The following is a 21,905-nucleotide window of genomic DNA, read 5'->3' on the forward strand; positions in this document are numbered from 1 at the left end:
AGACAGAGAGACAGACAGAGACATGAAGTCAGACAGAGAGACAGACAGAGACATGAAGTCAGACAGAGAGACAGACAGAGAAGACAGAGAGACATGAAGTCAGAGAGACATGAAGTCAGACAGAGAGACAGACAGAGACATGAAGTCAGACAGAGAGACATGAAGTCAGAGAGACATGAAGTCAGACAGAGAGACATGAAGTCAGACAGAGAGACATGAAGTCAGACATGAGAGACAGAGAGACAGACAGAGAGACATGAAGTCAGACAGAGAGACAGACAGAGACATGAAGTCAGACAGAGAGACATGAAGTCAGACAGAGAGACAGACAGAGACATGAAGTCAGACAGAGAGACATGAAGTCAGAGAGACATGAAGTCAGACAGAGAGACATGAAGACATCAGTCAGAGAGACATGAAGTCAGACAGACAGACATGAAGTCAGACAGAATGATTCAGACATGACATGAAGTCAGACAGACAGACATGAAGTCAGACCGAGAGACATGAAGTCAGACAGAGAGACATGAAGTCAGACAGACAGACATGAAGTCAGACAGACAGACATGAAGTCAGACAGACAGTGTTAGTGTCTTTTCTGTGTTTTCTTAGAGAGCACTATGAGTTTGCTACTTCCCTCCAGACTCCCGCTGTGTGTGTTGTTGAAGAGGCACAAAGACATAGACACATTAGCTGTTAACCTCTCTGTTGTTGAACAGGCACAAAGACATAGACACATTAGCTGTTAACCTCTCTGTTGTTGAACAGACACATTAGCTGTTAGCCTCTCTGTTGTTGAACAGACACATTAGCTGTTAGCCTCTCTGTTGTTGAACAGACACATTAGCTGTTAGCCTCTAGCTTCTGACAGCCTGGCGATGGTGTTATGAAACTATTATCTATAGAGATGCATGATATATTGTGAACATATCAGTATCAGACGATATTAGCTCAAAAATGCCAACATCGTTACATTGAAGAACCGGACGATGCTGGGCCAATTGTGCGCCGCCCTATGGGACCTATCATTGACAGTACCGAGTCAATGCTAACTAGGTTATATACACAGGGTACCAGTACCCAGTCAATGATAACTAGGTTATATACACAGGGTACCAGTACCCAGTCAATAATAACTTGGTTATATACACGGGGTACCAGTAGCGAGTCAATGATAACTAGGTTATATACACAGGGTACCAGTACCCAGGCAATGATAACTTGGTTATATACACGGGGTACCAGTACAGAGTCAATGATAACTTGGTTATATACACGGGGTACCAGTACTGAGTCAATGATAACTTGGCTATATACATGGGGTACCAGTACCTAGTCAATGATAACTTGGTTATATACACAGGGTACCAGTAGCCAGATCAATGATAACTTGGCTATATACACGGGGTACCAGTACCTAGTCAATGATAACTTGCCTATATACACGGGATACCAGTTACCCAGTCAATGATAACTTGGTTATATACACGGGGTACCAGTAGCGAGTCAATGATAACTCGGCTATATACACAGGGTACCAGTACCCAGTCAATGATAACTTGGTTATATACACGGGGTACCAGTACCTAGTCAATGATAACTTGGTTATATACACGGGGTACCAGTACCGAGTCAATGATAACTTGGTTATATACACGGGGTACCAGTAGTGAGTCGATGATAACTTGGCTATATACACGGGGTACCAGTACCCAGTCAATGATAACTTGGCTGTATACACGGGGTACCAGTACTGAGTCCATGGGCAGGGGTACGAGGTAGTAGAGGTACATGCAGAGACTTCAGAAAGTATTCAGACCCCTTGACTTATTCCACATGTTGTTGTGTTATAGCCTGAATTCAAAATGGATCACATTGATTGTATTTCTCAGCCGTCTACACACAACACCCCATAATGACAAAGTGAAAACATGTTTATAGAAATGTTCACAAATGTATTGAAAATGAAATACCATTTAGATAAATATTCACAGCCCTGAGTCAATGCATGTTAGTCTTTCTGGGTAAGTCTCTAAGAGCTGTGAGTCTTGGTCTATAGTACAGCTGGGAGTCTTTCAGTAAGAGCTGTGAGTCTTTCTGGGTGAGTCTCTAAGAGCTGTGAGTCTTTCTGGGTGAGTCTCTAAGAGCTGTGAGTCTTTCTGGGTGAGGCTCTAAGAGCTGTGAGTCTTTCTGGGTAAGTCTCTAAGAGCTAAGAGTGAGTCTTTCTGGGTGAGTCTCTAAGAGCTGTGAGTCTTTCTGGGTGAGTCTTTCTGGGTGAGTCTCTAAGAGCTGTGAGTCTTTCTGGGTGAGTCTCTAAGAGCTGTGAGTCTTTCTGGGTGAGTCTCTTTAAGAGCTGTGAGTCTTTCTGGGTGAGTCTCTAAGAGCTGTGAGTCTTTCTGGGTGAGTCTCTAAGAGCTGTGAGTCTTTCTGGGTGAGTCTCTAAGAGCTGTGAGTCTTTCTTGAGTCTTTCTGGGTGAGTCTCTAAGAGTCTAAGAGCTGTGAGTCTTTCTGGGTAAGTCTCTAAGAGCTGTGAGTCTCTAAGAGCTGTGAGTCTTTCTGGGTGAGTCTTTCTAAGAGCTGTGAGTCTTTCTGGGTGAGTCTCTAAGAGCTGTGAGTCTTTCTTGAGTCTTTCTGGGTGAGTCTCTAAGAGCTGTGAGTCTTTCTGGGTGAGTCTCTAAGAGCTGTGAGTCTTTCTAAGATTGAGTCTTTCTTGTAGTCTCTAAGAGCTGTGAGTCTTTCTGGGTGAGTGAGTCTTTCTGGGTGAGTCTCTAAGTCTTTCTGGGTGACTGTGAGTCTTTCTGGGTGAGTCTCTAAGAGCTGTGAGTCTTTCTGGGTGAGTCTCTAAAGCTGTGATTCTGGGTGAGGCTCTAAGAGCTGTGAGTCTTTCTGGGTAAGAGCTGTGAGTCTTTCTGGGTGAGTGAGGCTCAAGCTGTGAGTCTTTCTGTGAGTCTTTCTGGGTGAGTCTCTAAGAGCTGTGAGTCTTTCTGGGTGAGTCTCTAAGAGCTGTGAGTCTTTCTGGGTGAGTCTCTAAGAGCTGTGAGTCTTTCTGGGTGAGTCTCTAAGAGCTAAGAGCTGTGAGTCTTTCTGGGTGAGTCTGAGTCTCTAAGAGCTGTGAGTCTTTCTGGGTGAGGCTCTAAGAGCTGTGAGTCTTTCTGGGTGAGTCTCTAAGAGCTGTGAGTCTTTCTGGGTAAGTCTCTAAGAGCTGTGAGTCTTTCTGGGTGAGTCTCTAAGAGCTGTGAGTCTTTCTGGGTGAGTCTCTAAGAGCTGTGAGTCTTTCTGGGTGAGTCTCTAAGAGCTGTGAGTCTTTCTGGGTGAGTCTCTAAGAGCTGTGAGTCTTTCTGGGTGAGTCTCTAAGAGCTGTGAGTCTTTCTGGGTGAGTCTCTAAGAGCTGTGAGTCTTTCTGGGTGAGGCTCTAGGCTGTGAGTCTTTCTGGGTGAGTCTCTAAGAGCTTTGCACACCTGGATTGTACACGTTTTGCACATTATTCTAAAAACAAATCTTCAAGCTCTGTCAAGTTGGTTGTTGATCATTGCTAGACAGCCATTTTCAAGTCTTGCTCATACATTTTCAAACCGATTTTAAGTCAAAACTGTAACTAGGCCAATCAGGAACATTCACTGTCTTATTGGTAAACAACTCCAGTGTATATTTGGCCTTGTGTTTTAGGTTATTGTCCAGCTGAAAGGTGAATTCATCTCCCATCTCTCTGGTGGAAACCAGACTGAACCAGGTTTTCCTCTAAGATTTTGCCGGCGCTTAACTCTGAGTTTATTTTTGTCCTCAGAATATGAAGTGGTACTCAGTGATGTATTGGATTTGCCACAAACATAACAGGTTGTAATCAGGACATAAAGTACAGTTCTTTGCCACATTATTTGCAGTTTTACTTTAGTACCTTGTTACAAACAGGATGTATGTTTTGGAATATTGTTATTTTTGTACAGACTTCCTTCTTTTCACTCTGTCAATGAGGTTAGTATTGAGGAGTAACTACAATGTTGTTGATCCATCCTCAGTTTTCTCCTATCACAACCATTAAACTCTGTAACTGTTTTAAAGTCACCATTGACCTCATGGTGAAATCACTGAGTGGTTTCCTTCCTCTCCGGCAACTGAGTTAGGAGGAACGTCTGTATCTTTGTAGTGTCTGGGTGTATTGGTACACCATCCGAAGTGTAATTAATAACTTCACCATGTTCAAAGGGGTTTTTAATGTCTGCTTTTTTGTGCATGGCATTGGAAAACCTCCCTGGTCTGTGTTTGTAATTCACTGCTTGACTGAGGGATCTTAGAGATAATTCTATACTGGGGTACAACGATGAGGTAGTCATTCAAAAATGATATTAAACACTATTATTGCACACGCAGTGAGTCCATGCAACTTATTATGTGACTTGTTGCGCAAATGTTTACTCCTGAACTTATTTAGGCGTTTCCATAACAACAGGGTTGAATACTTATTGACTCAAGACATTTATGCATTTATTTGTTAACATTTCTGTCTGACCCGGCCTGGTATAGAGGTCCTGGATGGCAGTCTGTCTGACCCGGCCTGGTATAGAGGTCCTGGATGGCAGTCTGTCTGACACCGCCTGGTATAGAGGTCCTGGATGGCAGTCTGTCTGACACTGCCTGGTATAGAGGTCCTGGATGGCAGTCTGTCTGACACCGCCTGGTATAGAGGTCCTGGATGGCAGTCTGTCTGACACCGCCTGGTATAGAGGTCCTGGATGGCAGTCTGTCTGACACAGGTCCTGGATGGCAGTCTGTCTGACACCGCCTGGTATAGAGGTCCTGGATGGCAGTCTGTCTGACACCGCCTGGTATAGAGGTCCTGGATGGCATGGCACCGCCTGGTCTGTCCTGGCAGTCTGTCTGACTGCTGTACAACTTCACACCGCTCCTTGCTTCACACCTTTGCAGGAAGAGTAGAACTAAATAGAACAGAAGGACATTTCTCAGTTTAGTTTTCTTAAAGGTATTTAATATCCGGTGACTGGGCAGGAAGAGACTTGGGCACTTCCTGATTTATGTTTTCGAGGAAGCGCCAGTCCTGTTCCTGGTTTCCTCCCTGAGGATGGTGTGGGAAGGAAGGATAGGGGTGGGGAGACGGGGAGGGGGGAGGAGCTGTGTCTCTACCCAGGCTGTGTGTGTGTGTTTTAAGCCGATCCTTAACTATTTGGAGTTAATGCCTAAACTTCACCCTAAACACACAATGTGATGTTTGGAATGACTTCTAAATGTTAAGTTTGAGAAATATGGATAAACGTGAGACTGAGACAGCTGATTGGACAAACACAGACCAGAAATAAATGGAAGGATTCAGTGTTCACTACTAGAACCAGCTGGAATGTCCTCCGTTATGTCAACCTGTTGATGTGGTCACTACTAGAACCAGCTGAATGTCCTCCGTTATGTCAACCTGTTGATGTGGTCACTACTAGAACCAGCTGAATGTCCTCTGTTATGTCAACCTGTTGATGTGGTCACTACTAGAACCAGCTGAATGTCCTCTGTTATGTCAACATCTGTTGATGTGGTCACTACTAGAACCAGCTGAATCTCCTCCGTTATGTCAACCTGTTGATGTGGTCACTACTAGAACCAGCTGAATCTCCTCCGTTATGTCAACCTGTTGATGTGGTCACTACTAGAACCAGCTGAATCTCCTCCGTTATGTCAACCTGTTGATGTGGTCACTACTAGAACCAGCTGAATGTCCTCCGTTATGTCAACCTGTTGATGTGGTCACTACTAGAACCAGCTGAATGTCCTCTGTTATGTCAATCTGTTGATGTGGTCACTACTAGAACCAGCTGAATCTCCTCCGTTATGTCAACCTGTTGATGTGGTCACTACTAGAACCAGCTGAATCTCCTCCGTTATGTCAACCTGTTGATGTGGTCACTACTAGAACCAGCTGAATCTCCTCCGTTATGTCAACCTGTTGATGTGGTCACTACTAGAACCAGCTGAATCTCCTCCGTTATGTCAACCTGTTGATGTGGTCACTACTAGAACCAGCTGAATCTCCTCCGTTATGTCAACCTGTTGATGTGGTCACTTCTAGAACCAGCTGAATCTCCTCCGTTATGTCAACCTGTTGATGTGGTCACTACTAGAACCTGCTGAATCTCCTCCGTTATGTCAACCTGTTGATGTGGTCACTACTAGAACCAGCTGAATCTCCTCCGTTATGTCAACCTGTTGATGTGGTCACTACTAGAACCAGCTGAATCTCCTCCGTTACATCAACCTGTTGATGTGGTCACTACTAGAACCAGCTGAATCTCTTCCAGGGATTCACTGGTACAGACTATAATTCAGATGTAGTGTCCTGCTGGTTAGTGACTAGTCTACACTATTAAACAGGGATTCACTGGTACAGACTATAATTCAGCTGTAGTGTCCTGCTGGTTAGTGTCTAGTCTATTAAACAGTGATTCACTGGTACAGACTATAATTCAGATGTAGTGTCCTGCTGGTTAGTGTCTAGTCTATTAAACAGGGATTCATTGGTACAGACTATAATTCAGATGTAGTGTCCTGCTGGTTAGTGTCTAGTCTATTAAACAGTGATTCACTGGTACAGACTATAATTCAGATGTTGTGTCCTGCTGGTTAGTGTCTAGTCTATTAAACAGGGATTCATTGGTACAGACTATAATTCAGCTGTAGTGTCCTGCTGGTTAGTGTCTAGTCTATTAAACAGGGATTCATTGGTACAGACTATAATTCAGCTGTAGTGTCCTGCTGGTTAGTGTCTAGTCTATTAAACAGGGATTCACTGGTACAGACTATAATTCAGATGTAGTGTCCTGCTGGTTAGTGTCCACACTATTAAACAGGGATTCACTGGTACAGACTATAATTCAGCTGTAGTGTCCTGCTGGTTAGTGTCTAGTCTATTAAACAGTGATTCACTGGTACAGACTATAATTCAGCTACTCAAGTGGAAACACTGCATCTAGAATCATGGAGGATAACTCACCGGGTTGACTTGTTTCCACTGTGGACACACTACATAGTGTCAACACCAAGAGGTTTAACTGTGTCTGATCCTATACAGACATGATGAGGGACAGTGATGATGATGATGATAATCAACTCCAGGAGGTTTAACTGTGTCTGATCCTATACAGACATGAGGGAGGGACAGTGAGTGATGATGATGATGATAATCAACTCCAGGAGGTTTAACTGTGTCTGATCCTATACAGACATGAGGGAGGGACAGTGATGATGATGATGATAATCAACTCCAGGAGGTTTAACTGTGTCTGATCCTATACAGACATGAGGGAGGGACAGTGATGATGATGATGATGATGATGATGATGATAATCAACACCAAGAGGTTTAACTGTGTCTGATCCTATACAGACATGAGGGAAGGGACAGTGATGATGATGATGATGATGATGATGATAATCAACTCCAGGAGGTTTAACTGTGTCTGATCCTATACAGACATGAGGGAGGGACAGTGATGATGATGATGATAATCAACTCCAGGAGGTTTAACTGTGTCTGATCCTATACAGACATGAGGGCGGGACAGTGATGGTGTATGTATGTGATGGTAGCAGTACTGCTAAACCTGTCTGACCGGTAATATTGGAGGTTATTCAGAAACAAAAACTATATAGGCCCCGCACACACAAACACACACAGATTGATTTAGAGATCAGCATTGGTCTCTGGTGGAATATTCCATGGGTCTGATCGCTACTGAAACCAGCCTGTGTCAGCAGGTGTGTGTGTGTAAAATAGTTCCATTGTGTCCATCTGGTTGACATGTTTCCTATCTCAATTGCAGCCAGAGGAGGAGGGTCAATTTATACAGGAAATGTATCCGATTTAAAAAAAATGTATTTGTAATCATGACAATTACAACAATACTGAATGAACACTTATTTTAACTTCATATAATACATCAATAAAATCAATTTAGCCTCAAATAAATAATGAAATAATGAAACATGTTCAATTTGGTTTAAATAATGCAAAAACAAAGTGTTGGAGAAGAAAGTAAAAGTGCAATATGTGCCATGTAAAAAAGCTAACGTTTAAGTTCCTTGCTCAGAACATGAGAACATATGAAAGCTGGTGGTTCCTTTTAACACGAGTCTTCAATATTCCCAGGTAAGAAGTTTTAGGTTGTAGTTATTATAGGAATTATAGGACTATTTCTCTCTATACCATTTGTATTTCATTAACCTTTGGATATTGGAAGTTCTTATAGGCACTATAGTATTGCCAGTGTAACAGCTTCCGTCCCTCTCCTCGCTCCTACCTGGGCTCGAACCAGGAACACATCGGCAACAGCCACCCTCGAAGCATCGTTACCCATGCAGAGCAAGGGGAACAACTACTCCAAGTCTCAGAGCGAGTGATGTTTGAAACGCTATTAGCGCGCACCCCGCTAACTAGCTAGCCATTTCACTTCAGTTACACCAGCCTCATCTCGGGAGTTGATAGGCTTGCAGTCATAAACAGCACAACGCTTGACGCACAACGATGAGCTGCTGGCAAAACGCACGAAAGTGCTGTTTGAATGAATGTTTACGCTCCTGCTTCTGCCTACCACCGCTCAGTCAGATACTTGTATGCTCAGTCAGATTATATGCAACGCAGGACACGCTAGATTAACTAGTAATATCATCAACCATGTGTAGTTAACTAGTGATTATGATTAATTGATTGATTGTTTTTATTAAGTTTAATGCTAGCTAGCAACTTACCTTGGCTTACTGCATTCTCGTTGCACTTGTGGAGAGAGAGGCAGGTCGTTATTGCGTTGGACTAGTTAACTGTAAGGTTGCAAGATTGGTTCCCCCGAGCTGACAAGGTGAAAATCAAGACAAGTGTGTCTTGCCTACAGTCAAGCATGGTGGTGGGAGTGTCATGGTCTGGGGCTGCATGAGTGCCGCAGGGCAGTATTCCAACATGATAACGACCACTAATGCACCTCCAAGACGACCACCGCCTTGCTAAAGAATCTGAGGGTAAAAGTGATGGACTGGCCAAGCATGTCTCCAGACCTAAACCCTATTGAACATCTGTGGGGAATCCTCAAACGGAAGGTGGAGGAGTGCAAGGTCTCCAACATCCACCAGCTCCGTGACGTCGTCATGGAGGAGTGGAAGAGGACTCCAGTGGCAACCTGTGAAGCTCTGGTGAACTCCATGAGGGTTAAGGCAGTGCTGGAAAATGATGGTGGCCACACAAAATATTGACACTTTGGGCCCAATTTGGACATTTTCACTTAGGGGTGTACTCACTTTTGCCAGCGGTTTAGACATTAATGGCTGTGTGTTGAGTTATTTTGAGGGGACACCAAATTTACACTGTTATACAAGCTGTCACTACTTCAGTAGTTCATTTCTTCAGTGTTGTCACATGAAAAGATATACTCAAATATTGACAAAAATGTGAGGGGTGTACTCACCTTTGTGATATACTGTATATTGATTGTAATTGTTCCCGAGTGAGTGAGCGTTCATGTGCAAAGAATTAGCATTTCAATTGTTGTAATTATTAACTCTGTAGTGATTTCTTAGTCGACCCCCACTTCCCATTTGTCTAACAAGCCGCCATGCCGGTTTAGCCCACTAGGGGCACATTCTCCTATCATTTCTTGTAACCATATTTACTTTGTTTGTTTGTGTGTGCACTTCTGTGATTGTTTAGTTCGTTAATAAATAAACGATTTAAGACAATTGATGTATGGATGACTCATAGTGAAGACTGGGTTCGTGCAGATAACCAACAATTTACGACGTTTGGGATGAAACTAAAGTGAGGTAAAATAAATAATTCATTAATTCGAAGACTAATTGATCAGATATGAAAATATCTGAAAAGTTATATTAGGAAAATTATAACTTTGTAATCTGAATATTTTCCTTGGAGCCCCGACTTCCTAGTTAATTACAGTTACGTGATTAATCAGTTTAATCGCGTAATACTAAATACAGAGAATCTTTGATAAAAACAAAGTCTTCATTTAATGATAGTAAAGACACGACACTGGGATTGAACCCACTATCTTGGTGTTGCAAGAGTCTCTTGTGTCACTGGCCTACACACAATACCCCATCATGTTAAAGTTTAAATAATGTTTTTAGAAATGTTTACAAAGTAGTTACAAATGTCAAGCAAAGAGGCACTGAGCTTGAAGGTAGGCCTTGAAATACATCCACCAGGTACACCTCCAATTGACTCAAAGGATGTCAATTAGCCTATCAGAAGCTACTAAAGCCATGACATCATTTTCTGGAATTTTCTAAGCTGTTTAAAGGCACAGTCAACTTAGTGTAAGTAAACTTCTGACCCACTGGAATTGTGACACAGTGAATTATAAGTGAAATAATCTGTCTGTAAACAATTGTTGGAGAAATGACTTGTGTCATACACACAGTAGATGTCCTAACCGACTTGACAAAACTATAGTTTGTTAACAAGAAATTTGTGGAGTAGTTACTAAAAAAATGAGTTATAATGACTCCAACCTAAGTGTATGTAAACTTCTGACTTCAACTGTATATACACACTATGTCAGCAGAATGTGTGTACTATGTCAGCAGAATGTGTGTACTATGTCAGCAGAATGTGTGTACTATGTCAGCAGAATGTGTGTACTATGTCAGCAGAATGTGTGTACTATGTCAGCAGAATGTGTGTACAACTTCTGACTTCAACTGTATATAGTGATGTAATGTGTAGAACACGTTTTAAATGTGAATGTTCTGTAACATTAAACCCGCCTGAACAGGCCCCATGGGCTAGAACCTGGCAGCTCTTTGATTGGTGTTGCCATGGTGAAGAGGGTTCTTTATGTCCTAGGAGGGCACTGATTGGACGGCCAGGGTTTGGAGTGGGTGTGTTTCTGTGTCTGCAGTCAGGCTAGTGCCTATGGAGCTGATTGACAGTTTTCAGTGTGAGTCTAGTAGAGTAGACTTAGCCTGGTCCCAGATCTACTGATCTCTCATAGTAGAGTAGAAATAGCCTGGTCACGTCCCAGTTCTGTTTGTGCATCATGCTAATACTGCTTGTCATGTCTAACAGTGGCATAATGGCACAAACGGACTGGTACCCAGGCTAGGGAAGAAATGACAGACCAAATCCATTTCCTAGACAGTGGAACAGGAAGTGAAAGCGATGGATTGGCCAAGAGAAAAGAGTTAGGAGGGAAGGACAACAATGATACCACCCTCCCTCCCTGTTATCTCTTCATATTCTCTGTAGTCACGACATCCACCTGTCTATTGTAAACTGTTCAGAGGGTCATTTGGAACTGTGATGTCATTATCAGGTCTATTAGTATAACAACTAAACTGGGTTTCTCCTCCCTTTCTCTCCTCTCCTGTCTGCCTCTCTGTCTGTCTACTCTAGGTGGTTGTCACGACAACCCTTCCTCCCACAATGTCTTCTGAAGCCACGCACATCCAGGGGTCAGTATCCCCATGCTCTACGACCCCTCCCCTGACCTCTAGGGCCCCTGGCTCCCCGGTCTCTCCGGTGTCCCCTGGGTCCCTGTGCCCGCCAGCCTCCCGGTACCGAGACCGTTCCCCCTCCCCCATGAGAGGTTACCTCATACCCAGCCCCCTGCCAACTAGACGTACTAGGACCTGCTCCGCGTGAGTGCTGCACACACACACAGACACAGACACACACCTAGTTAGTGTTATAATTCAATAGTTATGAAACTGCTTAATTTATTATGTCTAAGGGTCCTAGCTACATGTAACCTGACTCATTATGTCTAGGGGTCCTAGCTACGTGGTCTGTAACCTGACTCATTATGTCTAGGGGTCCTAGCTACGTGGTCTGTAACCTGACTCATTATGTCTAGGGGTCCTAGCTACGTGGTCTGTAACCTGACTCATTATGTCTAGGGGTCCTAGCTACGTGGTCTGTAACCTGACTCATTATGTCTAGGGGTCCTAGCTAGGGGTCCGTGGTCTGTAACCTGACTCATTATGTCTAGGGGTCCTAGCTACGTGGTCTGTAACCTGACTCATTATGTCTAGGGGTCCTAGCTACGTGGTCTGTAACCTGACTCATTATGTCTAGGGGTCCTAGCTACGTGGTCTGTAACCTGACTCATTATGTCTAGGGGTCCTAGCTACGTGGTCTATAATCTGACTCATTATGTCTAGGGGTCCTAGCGACATGGTCTGTAACCTGACTCATTATATCTAACTAAACTCATTATACCCAAACTAAAGACTCTAAACCAAACCAAAGACCCAAACTAAAGACTCTAAACCAAACCAAAGGCCCAAACTAAAGACTCTAAACCAAACCAAAGGCCTCAAGGCCACCAATGAAATCCTCCAGCCTCACGTTTTTTCCAACTGGGACACTGACTGACCATCACCTTAATTGGCTGCACCTGATGTGCTTATCAAGGCTTAGCTCAGCACCTAGACCCTGTTGGTGCTGCCCCCTGGGGGCAGAGTGTGGAAGTGTTTCCTGGCAGTGGCAATGTGTTGACTAACTGTTTGCCAACATTACCCCGTGTCATAACACTGTGCCCCGTGTCATAACACTGTGCCCCGTGTCATAACACTGTGCCCCGTGTCATAACACTGTGCCCCCCATCATAACACTGTGCCCCGTGTCATAACACTGTGCCCCCTGTCATAACACTGTGCCCCGTGTCATAACACTGTGCCCCCTGTCGTAACACTGTGCCCCCTGTCGTAACACTGTGCCCCCCCCTGTCGTAACACTGTGCCCCCTGTCGTAACACTGTGCCCCCTGTCGTAACACTGTGCCCCCTGTCGTAACACTGTGCCCCCTGTCGTAACACTGTGCCCCCTGTCGTAACACTGTGCCCCCTGTCGTAACACTGTGCCCCTGTCGTAACACTGTGCCCCCTGTCGTAACACTGTGCCCCGTGTCGTAACACTGTGCCCCCGTGTCGTAACACTGTGCCCCCGTGTCGTAACACTGTGCCCCCTGTCGTAACACTGTGCCCCCTGTCGTAACACTGTGCCCCCTGTCGTAACACTGTGCCCCCTGTCGTAACACTGTGCCCCCTGTCGTAACACTGTGCCCCCTGTCGTAACACTGTGCCCCCTGTCGTAACACTGTGCCCCCTGTCGTAACACTGTGCCCCCCCCGTCGTAACACTGTGCCCCCCCGTCGTAACACTGTGCCCCCCGTCGTAACACTGTGCCCCCCGTCGTAACACTGTGCCCCCGTCGTAACACTGTGCCCCCCGTCGTAACACTGTGCCCCCCCTGTGTCGTAACACTGTGCCCCCCGTCGTAACACTGTGCCCCCCCGTCGTAACACCCCCGTCGTAACACTGTGCCCCCGTCGTAACACTGTGCCCCCGTCGTAACACTGTACCCCCCCGTCGTAACACTGTGCCCCCGTCGTAACACTGTGCCCCCGTCGTAACACTGTGCCCCCGTCGTAACACTGTGCCCCCCCCCCGTCATAACACTGTGCCCCCCGTCATAACACTGTGCCCCCCGTCATAACACTGTGCCCCCGTCATAACACTGTGCCCCCCGTCATAACACTGTGCCCCCCGTCATAACACTGTGCCCCCCGTCATAACACTGTCACAACCCATAACACTATATAATGTATCATAACACTATATAATGTATCATAACCCCCATATCATAACACCATATCACAACACTATATAATGTATCACAACACTATATAATGTATCATAAACACTATATAATGTATCATAACACTATATAATGTATCATAACACTATATAATGTATCATAACACTATATAATGTATCATAACACTATATAATGTATCATAACACTATATAATATATAACACTATATAATGTATAACACTATATAATGTATCATAACACTATATAATGTATCATAACACTATATAATGTATCATAACACTATATAATGTATCATAACACTATATAATGTATCATAACACTATATAATGTATCATAACACTATATAATGTATCATAACACTATATAATGTATCACAACACTATATAATGTATCACAACACTATATAATGTATCACAACACTATATAATGTATCACAACACTATATAATGTATCACAACACTATATAATGTATCATAACACTATCCCATATCATAACACTATAATAATGTATCATAACACTATATAATGTATCATAACACTATATAATGTATCATAACACTATATAATGTATCATAACACTATATAATGTATCATAACACTATATAATGTATCATAACACTACTCCCATATCATAACACTATATAATGTATCATAACACTATATAATGTATCATAACACTATATAATGTATCATAATACTATATAATGTATCATAACACTACTCCCATATCATAATCAAATCAAATGTATTTATAAAGCCCTTCGTACATCAGCTTATGTCTCAAAGTGCTGTACAGAAACCCAGCCTAAAACCCCAAACAGCAAGCAATGCAGGTGTAGAAGCACGGTGGCTAGGAAAAACTCCCTAGAAAGGCCAAAACCTAGGAAGAAACCTAGAGAGGAACCAGGCTATGTGGGGTGGCCAGTCCTCTTCTGGCTGTGCCGGGTGGAGATTATAACAGAACATGGCCAAGATGTTCAAATGTTCCTAGATGACCAGCATGGTCGTATAATAATAAGGCAGAACAGTTGAAACTGGAGCAGCAGCACGGCCAGGTGGACTGGGGACAGCAAGGAGTCATGTCAGGTAGTCCTGGGGCATGGTCCTAGGGCTCAGGTCCTCCGAGAGAGAGAAAGAAAGAGAGAAAGAGAGAATTAGAGAACGCACATTTAGATTCACACAGGACACCGAATAGGACAGGAGAAGTACTCCAGATATAACAAACTGACCCTAGCCCCCCGACACATAAACTACTGCAGCATAAATACTGGAGGCTGAGACAGGAGGGGTCAGGAGACACTGTGGCCCCATCCGAGGACACCCCCGGACAGGGCCAAACAGGAAGGATATAACCCCACCCACTTTGCCAAAGCACAGCCCCCACACCACTAGAGGGATATCTTCAACCACCAACTTACCATCCTGAGACAAGGCTGAGTATAGCCCACAAAGATCTCCGCCATGGCACAACCCACAACCCAATAACACTACTTGCTAATGTAATTTCATAATTTCTATATGTGTTCATTAATTAAATTCACTTAGTCTATTTTATGAGAATTTGTATCTTATCAAAATAGATAATAGTATTTATTCTCGGAGCGCGCTGCCATGTAACCACGAACAACAGTTTATATACACAATATGACGTCATAGGTTATAAAATGTCCTTCCTCTTATCGACCAGGAGGAAACAGGTTCAAAAGTTTATTCCAACCCCCTCCCTCGCTCACCCCCTCACTCACCCCCCCCCTCGCTCACTCCCTCGCTCACCCCCTCGCTCAGCTCACTCCAGACACACACTTATATCAAGATTAAACTTCTATCACTATTCAGCAGACAGTTCCAGATAATGGAAAACACACACTGCCTTATCTAAACATCCCAGAGCTAAGTTGAGTCGGTTCAACCACAGGTTAACGACCCTTTCTGCTTACTTAATACCCACAATCCATTCCTCCCCAACCCAGTGGGAATGGTGTTTATTATGGTTAATTACCTCCTGTTTCATGCTACACAATCCCTTCCTTATGAATTCACATTATTAATCAGATATAATAAAACAGAGTAAAAGTTTCATTAGTTATAGTTCTATTTAAAATGTAGATATTTTTTAGTCATTATTCATACAATTCATAACACTACTCCCATATCACAACACTATATAAAGTATCATAACACTATATAAAGTATCATAACACTATATAAAGTATCACAACACTATATAAAGTATCATAACACTATATAAAGTATCATAACACTATATAATGTATCATAACACTATATAATGTATCATAACACTATATAATGTATCACAACACTATATAATGTATCATAACACTATATAATGTATCATAACACGACTCCCGTATCATAACCCTATATAATGTATCATAACACTATATAATGTATCATAACCCTACTCCCGTATCATAACACTAAAGTGGTACTTCATTTAAAAGTTGTGATCTTATGCCTCAACTTCTGTCATTGCATCACACTACCACAAGGGGGAGTTAGAACGCTGATATATCGCTAGTCTAAACTGTGGCACAAATTGGGGGATTGTTCACACCAAGCACAGCTATTTACACTATCCTTTTGTAAATGAATGGAGGTGGGAATGTTTCAGTCCGAGAGTCTCTCCTCTGGTGCTAGAGTCCTGCATCAGGCAACAACAACATTTAGCTGGCGGGTGGTCCAGGAGTTGAGAGAGAACTTGGGGAAATACAATGGCTCAATTACACTTGACATGAGAAGAGAAGGACTCCGTGTTTCAGAAACTCACTTGACATGTGAAGAGAAGAGACATGTGGACTGACGATTTTAGAAAAATTGGCACGGCAGCCTTCTGGTTTCTCTCCCTCTAAAAACAGAAATAAATCATTGTGTAGATAACTACCTGTCTTTATGTACTACAGTGGGAGAGTGATAGCCCCTCTATAGAAAGTGAGTTTCTGAAACACGGAGTCCTTCTCTACTGAGGAGAAGAAGAGACTGAATGAAAGAAGGCACCGCGAGGATAGGGGAGGGGGAAAAGATTGCCCATATTTTCAAGACCTGAGCTAGTTAATTTATTTAATTCATGAAATGTACTAGTTTATTTAGGCAATTTTAATATTCATCTAGGTTCGGCCTATTTAGTAGGCTATTTACAGCAACATCTATATTTGTCATCATAAAGCTGAGTGACTCGCTCATTTCTGGCTTTGGATCAAAATAAGTACCAACATTCTGTCTGATTAACTTGGTCAAAACATTTCTATATTGAAGACTAATCTGCTCATATTGGTTGTGTTCAATTATTGGTGGAGTCGTCATGGTTACACTGAAGAATGGAATCCAAATAAATCAAATCTTATTCATACTGAACAATTAGATGCGTGTCGCAAGCTTGTCGTTGTTCCTTTTTTAAAATGTTGCCTGCCTTTTATTTTGTGTGTGTGCGCGTGGTCGTTGTGTGTGTGTGTGTGTGTGGTCGTGGTGTGTGTGTCTGTGTGTGTGTGTGTGTGTGCGCGTGCACGTGTGTGTGTGTGGTGTGTTGCGTGTTGCGCGTGCGTGTGTTGTGTGTGTGTCTGTGTCTGTGGTGTCTGTGTGGTGTCTGTGTGGTGTCTGGTGTGTGTGTGTGGTGCGTGCGTGTGGTGCGTGTGTGGTGCGTGTGTGGTGTGTGCGTGTGGTGCGTGCGTGTGGTGTGTGCGTGTGTGTGTGTGTGTGTGGTGTGTGCGTGTGTGTGTGTGTGTGTGGTGTCTGTGTGTGTGTGTGTGCTGTGTGTGTGTGTAGGGCGGAGCGGGCAGCGGAGGGGCCGTCGTTCAGCGGTGTATGTAAGTGTTTCTCTCGGACTAAAGGACATGGCTTCATCACACCAGCCGATGGAGGCAGCGACATCTTTGTCCACATCTCAGAGTAAGTTTGTGGGTCACAGCCTCAACACACATTTAAAAAGATACTACCAGCTCCCACTCACGCAGTGATGAGGACGGTGACGAGGGGCAACGGTCTGCAGTTCACTCTGTGTCCTTCCACCTTTTTCATGGCGTCATTGGTCCCTGAGGTCCTAGTGCCCGTCTTTTAGAGAGGAGATTCTCTCTCTCTCTCTCTTCAAAAACAGGCTATTCGTGTGGTCCCTGTATCAGAAGTACAGAGTGATTGGTATAGCCGGTACTTTTAGTCATACACTCAGGGTATGTTTGTGGTCTGGCAAGTTGTGTACACGTGGTTCTAGGAGAGTTGAGTACATGTGGTTCTAGGAGAGTTGAGTACATGTGGTTCTAGGAGAGTTGAGTACATGTGGTTCTAGGAGAGTTGAGTACACGTGGTTCTAGGAGAGTTGAGTACACGTGGTTCTAGGAGAGTTGAGTACACGTGGTTCTAGGAGAGTTGAGTACACGTGGTTCTAGGAGAGTTGTCTACACGTGGTTCTAGGAGAGTTGTGTACACGTGGTTCTAGGAGAGTTGAGTACACGTGGTTCTAGGAGAGTTGAGTACACGTGGTTCTAGGAGAGTTGTGTACACGTGGTTCTAGGAGAGTTGAGTACACGTGGTTCTAGGAGAGTTGAGTACACGTGGTTCTAGGAGAGTTGTCTACACGTGGTTCTAGGAGAGTTGTCTACATGTGGTTCTAGGAGGGTTAAGTACACCTGGTTCTAGGAGAGTTGTCTACATGTGGTTCTAGGAGGGTTAAGTACACCTGGTTCTAGGAGAGTTGAGTACACGTAGTTCTAGGAGAGTTGAGTACACGTGGTTCTAGGAGAGTTGAGTACACGTGGTTCTAGGAGAGTTGAGTACACGTGGTTCTAGGAGAGTTGAGTACACGTGGTTCTAGGAGAGTTGAGTACACGTGGTTCTAGGAGAGTTGAGTACACGTGGTTCTAGGAGAGAAGACACGTGGTTCTAGGAGAAGTACAAACGTGGTTCTAGGAGAGGAGCACGTGGTTCTAGGAGATTGAGTACACGTGGTTCTAGGAGAGTTGAGTACAGTGGTTCTAGGAGAAGTACACGTGTTCTAGGAGAGTTGAGTACACGTGGTTCTAGGAGAGTTGAGTACACGTGGTTCTAGGAGAGTTGAGTACACGTGGTTCTAGGAGAGTTGAGTACACGTGGTTCTAGGAGAGTTGAGTACACGTGGTTCTAGGAGAGTTGAGTCACGTGGTTCTAGGAGAGTCTGAGTACACGTGGAGGAGAGTTGTCTACACTTGGTTCCTAGTACACGTGGTTCCACGTGGTTCTAGGAGAGTTTTACACGTGGTTCTAGAGAGTTGTCTAATGTGGTTCTAGGAGAGTTGTCTACATGGTTCTAGGAGAGTTGTCTATTTGACGTGGTTCTAGGAGAAGACGTGTCATTACAAGGAGGTTAATACACGTGGTTCTAGGAGATTGCTGCATGGTTCTGTATCACGTGGTTCTAGGAGAGTTGAGTACACGTGGTTCTAGGAGAGTTGTCTACATGTGGTTCTAGGAGGGTTAAGTACACCTGGTTCTAGGAGAGTTGTCTACATGTGGTTCTAGGAGGGTTAAGTACACCTGGTTCTAGGAGAGTTGAGTACACGTAGTTCTAGGAGAGTTGAGTACACGTGGTTCTAGGAGAGTTGAGTACACGTGGTTCTAGGAGAGTTGAGTACACGTGGTTCTAGGAGAGTTGAGTACACGTGGTTCTAGGAGAGTTGAGTACACGTGGTTCTAGGAGAGTTGAGTACACGTGGTTCTAGGAGAGTTGAGTACATGTGGTTCTAGGAGAGTTGAGTACACGTGGTTCTAGGAGAGTTGAGTACACGTGGTTCTAGGAGAGTTGAGTACACGTGGTTCTAGGAGAGTTGTGTACACGTGGTTCTAGGAGAGTTGAGTACACGTGGTTCTAGGAGAGTGTGAGTACACGTGGTTCTAGGAGAGTTGTTTACATGTGGTTCTAGGAGGGTTAAGTACAGATGGTTCTAGGAGAGTTTTCTAGGAGATGTACACGTGGTTCTAGGGAGGTACACGTGGTTCTAGGAGAGTTGAGTACACGTGGTTCTAGGAGAGTTTGAGTACACGTGGTTCTAGGAGACGTGGTTGAGTGTGTGGTTCTAGTTGAGAGTTAGGAGAGTACACGTGGTTCTAGGAGAGTTGGTTCAGGTGGTTCTAGGAGAGTTGAGTACACGTGGTTCTAGGAGAGTTGAGTACACGTGGTTCAGGAGAGTTGAGTACACGTGGTTCTAGGAGAGTGTGAGTTCAGTGGTTCTAGGAGAGTTGTGTGGTTTACACGTGGTTCTAGGAGAGTTGTACACGTGGTTCTAGGAGACACGTGGTTCTAGGAGAGTTTTACACGTGGTTCTAGGAGAGTTGTACACGTGGTTTGTCTACACGTGGTAGGAGGTGTCTTCAGTGGAGGAGAGTGTTACACGTGGTTCTAGGAGAGTTGTCTACACGTGGTTCAGATGGGAGGTGTGGTTCTAGGAGAGTTGTCTACACGTGGTTCTAGGAGAGTTGTGTTGGTTCTAGGAGAGTTGAGTACACGTGGTTCTAGGAGAGTTGTCTACATGTGGTTCTAGGAGGGTTAAGTACACCTGGTTCTAGGAGAGATGTCTACATGTGGTTCTAGGAGGGAGTACACCTGGTTCTAGGAGAGTTGAGTACAGTAGTTCTAGGAGAGTTGTACACGTGGTTCTAGGAGAGTTGAGTACACGTGGTTCTAGGAGAGTTGAGTACACGTGGTTTTCTAGGAGAGTTGAGAGTTCTAGGAGTGTACACGTGGTTCTAGGAGAGTTGAGTACACGTGGTTCTAGGAGATGGTACACGTGGTTCTAGGAGAGTTGAGTACACGATGGTTCTAGGAGGTTCTAGGAGAGTTGTGTACACGTGGTTCTAGGAGAGTTGTTTACATGTGGTTCTAGGAGGGTTAAGTTGGTTCTAGGAGAGTTGTCACATGTGGTTCTAGGAGGGTTTACACCTGGTTCTAGGAGAGTTGAGTCGTAGTTCTAGGAGAGTTGAGTACATGTGGTTCTAGGAGAGTTGAGTACATGTGGTTCTAGGAGAGTTGAGTACACGTGGTTCTAGGAGGGTTGAGTACACGTGGTTCTAGGAGAGTTGAGTACACGTGGTTCTAGGAGAGTTGAGTACACGTGGTTCTAGGAGAGTTGTGTACACGTGGTTCTAGGAGAGTTGTCTACACTTGGTTCTAGGAGAGAAGACAGATGTAAAAGAACAAACTGATAAAGAGGAGCATGTATTCTCATCTCTCCCTCCTCCCTCTACAGTATCGAGGGGGAATACGTGCCTATGGAAGGAGATGAGGTGAGCTATAAGGTGTGCTCCATCCCTCCCAAGTGCCAGAAGATCCAGGCGGTGGATGTCACCATCACCCACCTCAACCCAGGATCGAAGCACGAGACCTGGGGCGGGGCGCTGCTCAGCTCCTCCTGAGTCCCGGAGGTTTCTGGAGGGGAGAAATGTCAACAGGGAAAGGGTCCCCTTCTTTTTTTAGTTTTTGGGTTAATGCTTGTTGTGGGAGGGAATGGAAAGGTTGGTATTTGAATAGAGAAGACGTGTATCATTAGACAGGAAGGTTAATTAAATAAAGCTGCATCACTTCAACAAGACATGGTTCTCTGGTTTTTATTCACGGTTTGAACTAATACCACTGAGATCCTCAACGTGTTCAATTGGATTCAATTCCATAGTGCCTGTCGACCGATGCCACATTTCAAGCATTCTGCAGCGTTGTAGAGTTAATGCAACCTCTACCAACATGGTAACATTGCCTTTTTAAAAGCCGCATCGTCGACAACGCCTGATCAGATCGTGTTTCTCGGGCCTGTTTGAGAGTGTGATTGTTGAATAAAACAGAGGGTTCTGTTGAGAATGAGAGGTGTGTTTTCAGATGGGAGGTGTGTTTTCAGATGGGAGGTGTGTTTTCAGATGGGAGGTGTGTTTTCAGATGGGAGGTGTGTTTTCAGATGGGAGGTGTGTTTTCAGATGGGAGGTGTGTTTTCAGATGGGAGGTGTGTTTTCAGATGGGAGGTGTGTTTTTTCAGATGGGAGGTGTGTTTTCAGATGGGAGGTGTGTTTTCAGATGGTTTTGTTTTCAGATGGGAGGTGTGTTTTCAGATGGGAGGGTGTGTTTTCAGATGGGAGGGTGTGTTTTCAGATGGAGGTGTGTTTTCAGAGGAGAGTGTGTTTTCAGATGGGAGGTGTGTTTTCAGATGGGAGGTGTGTTTTCAGATGGGAGGTGTGTTTTCAGATGGGAGGTGTGTTTTCAGATGGGAGGTGTGTTTTCAGATGGGAGGTGTGTTTTCAGATGGGAGGTGTGTTT

General features: G+C 44.3%; 1 protein-coding gene across 1 annotated transcript in view; it reads left to right on the forward strand.

The window, feature by feature from the left end:
- LOC121844403 (calcium-regulated heat stable protein 1-like) overlaps positions 1 to 21,192 on the forward strand; it is a 25,365-nt gene extending 4,173 nt beyond the window's left edge. The window contains exons 2-4 of the mRNA XM_042314430.1: positions 11,398 to 11,642; positions 17,402 to 17,524; positions 20,851 to 21,192. Of these exons, the coding sequence (XP_042170364.1) occupies positions 11,428 to 11,642; positions 17,402 to 17,524; positions 20,851 to 21,016 (504 nt within the window). The 5' untranslated portion in view covers positions 11,398 to 11,427 and the 3' untranslated portion in view covers positions 21,017 to 21,192. The remainder of the gene's footprint in view (positions 1 to 11,397; positions 11,643 to 17,401; positions 17,525 to 20,850) is intronic.
- Positions 21,193 to 21,905: the final 713 nt, after the last annotated feature.

The sequence above is a fragment of the Oncorhynchus tshawytscha genome, unplaced genomic scaffold, assembly GCF_018296145.1.
Source record: "Oncorhynchus tshawytscha isolate Ot180627B unplaced genomic scaffold, Otsh_v2.0 Un_contig_9948_pilon_pilon, whole genome shotgun sequence".
In the NCBI taxonomy this organism is placed as follows: domain Eukaryota; kingdom Metazoa; phylum Chordata; class Actinopteri; order Salmoniformes; family Salmonidae; genus Oncorhynchus; species Oncorhynchus tshawytscha.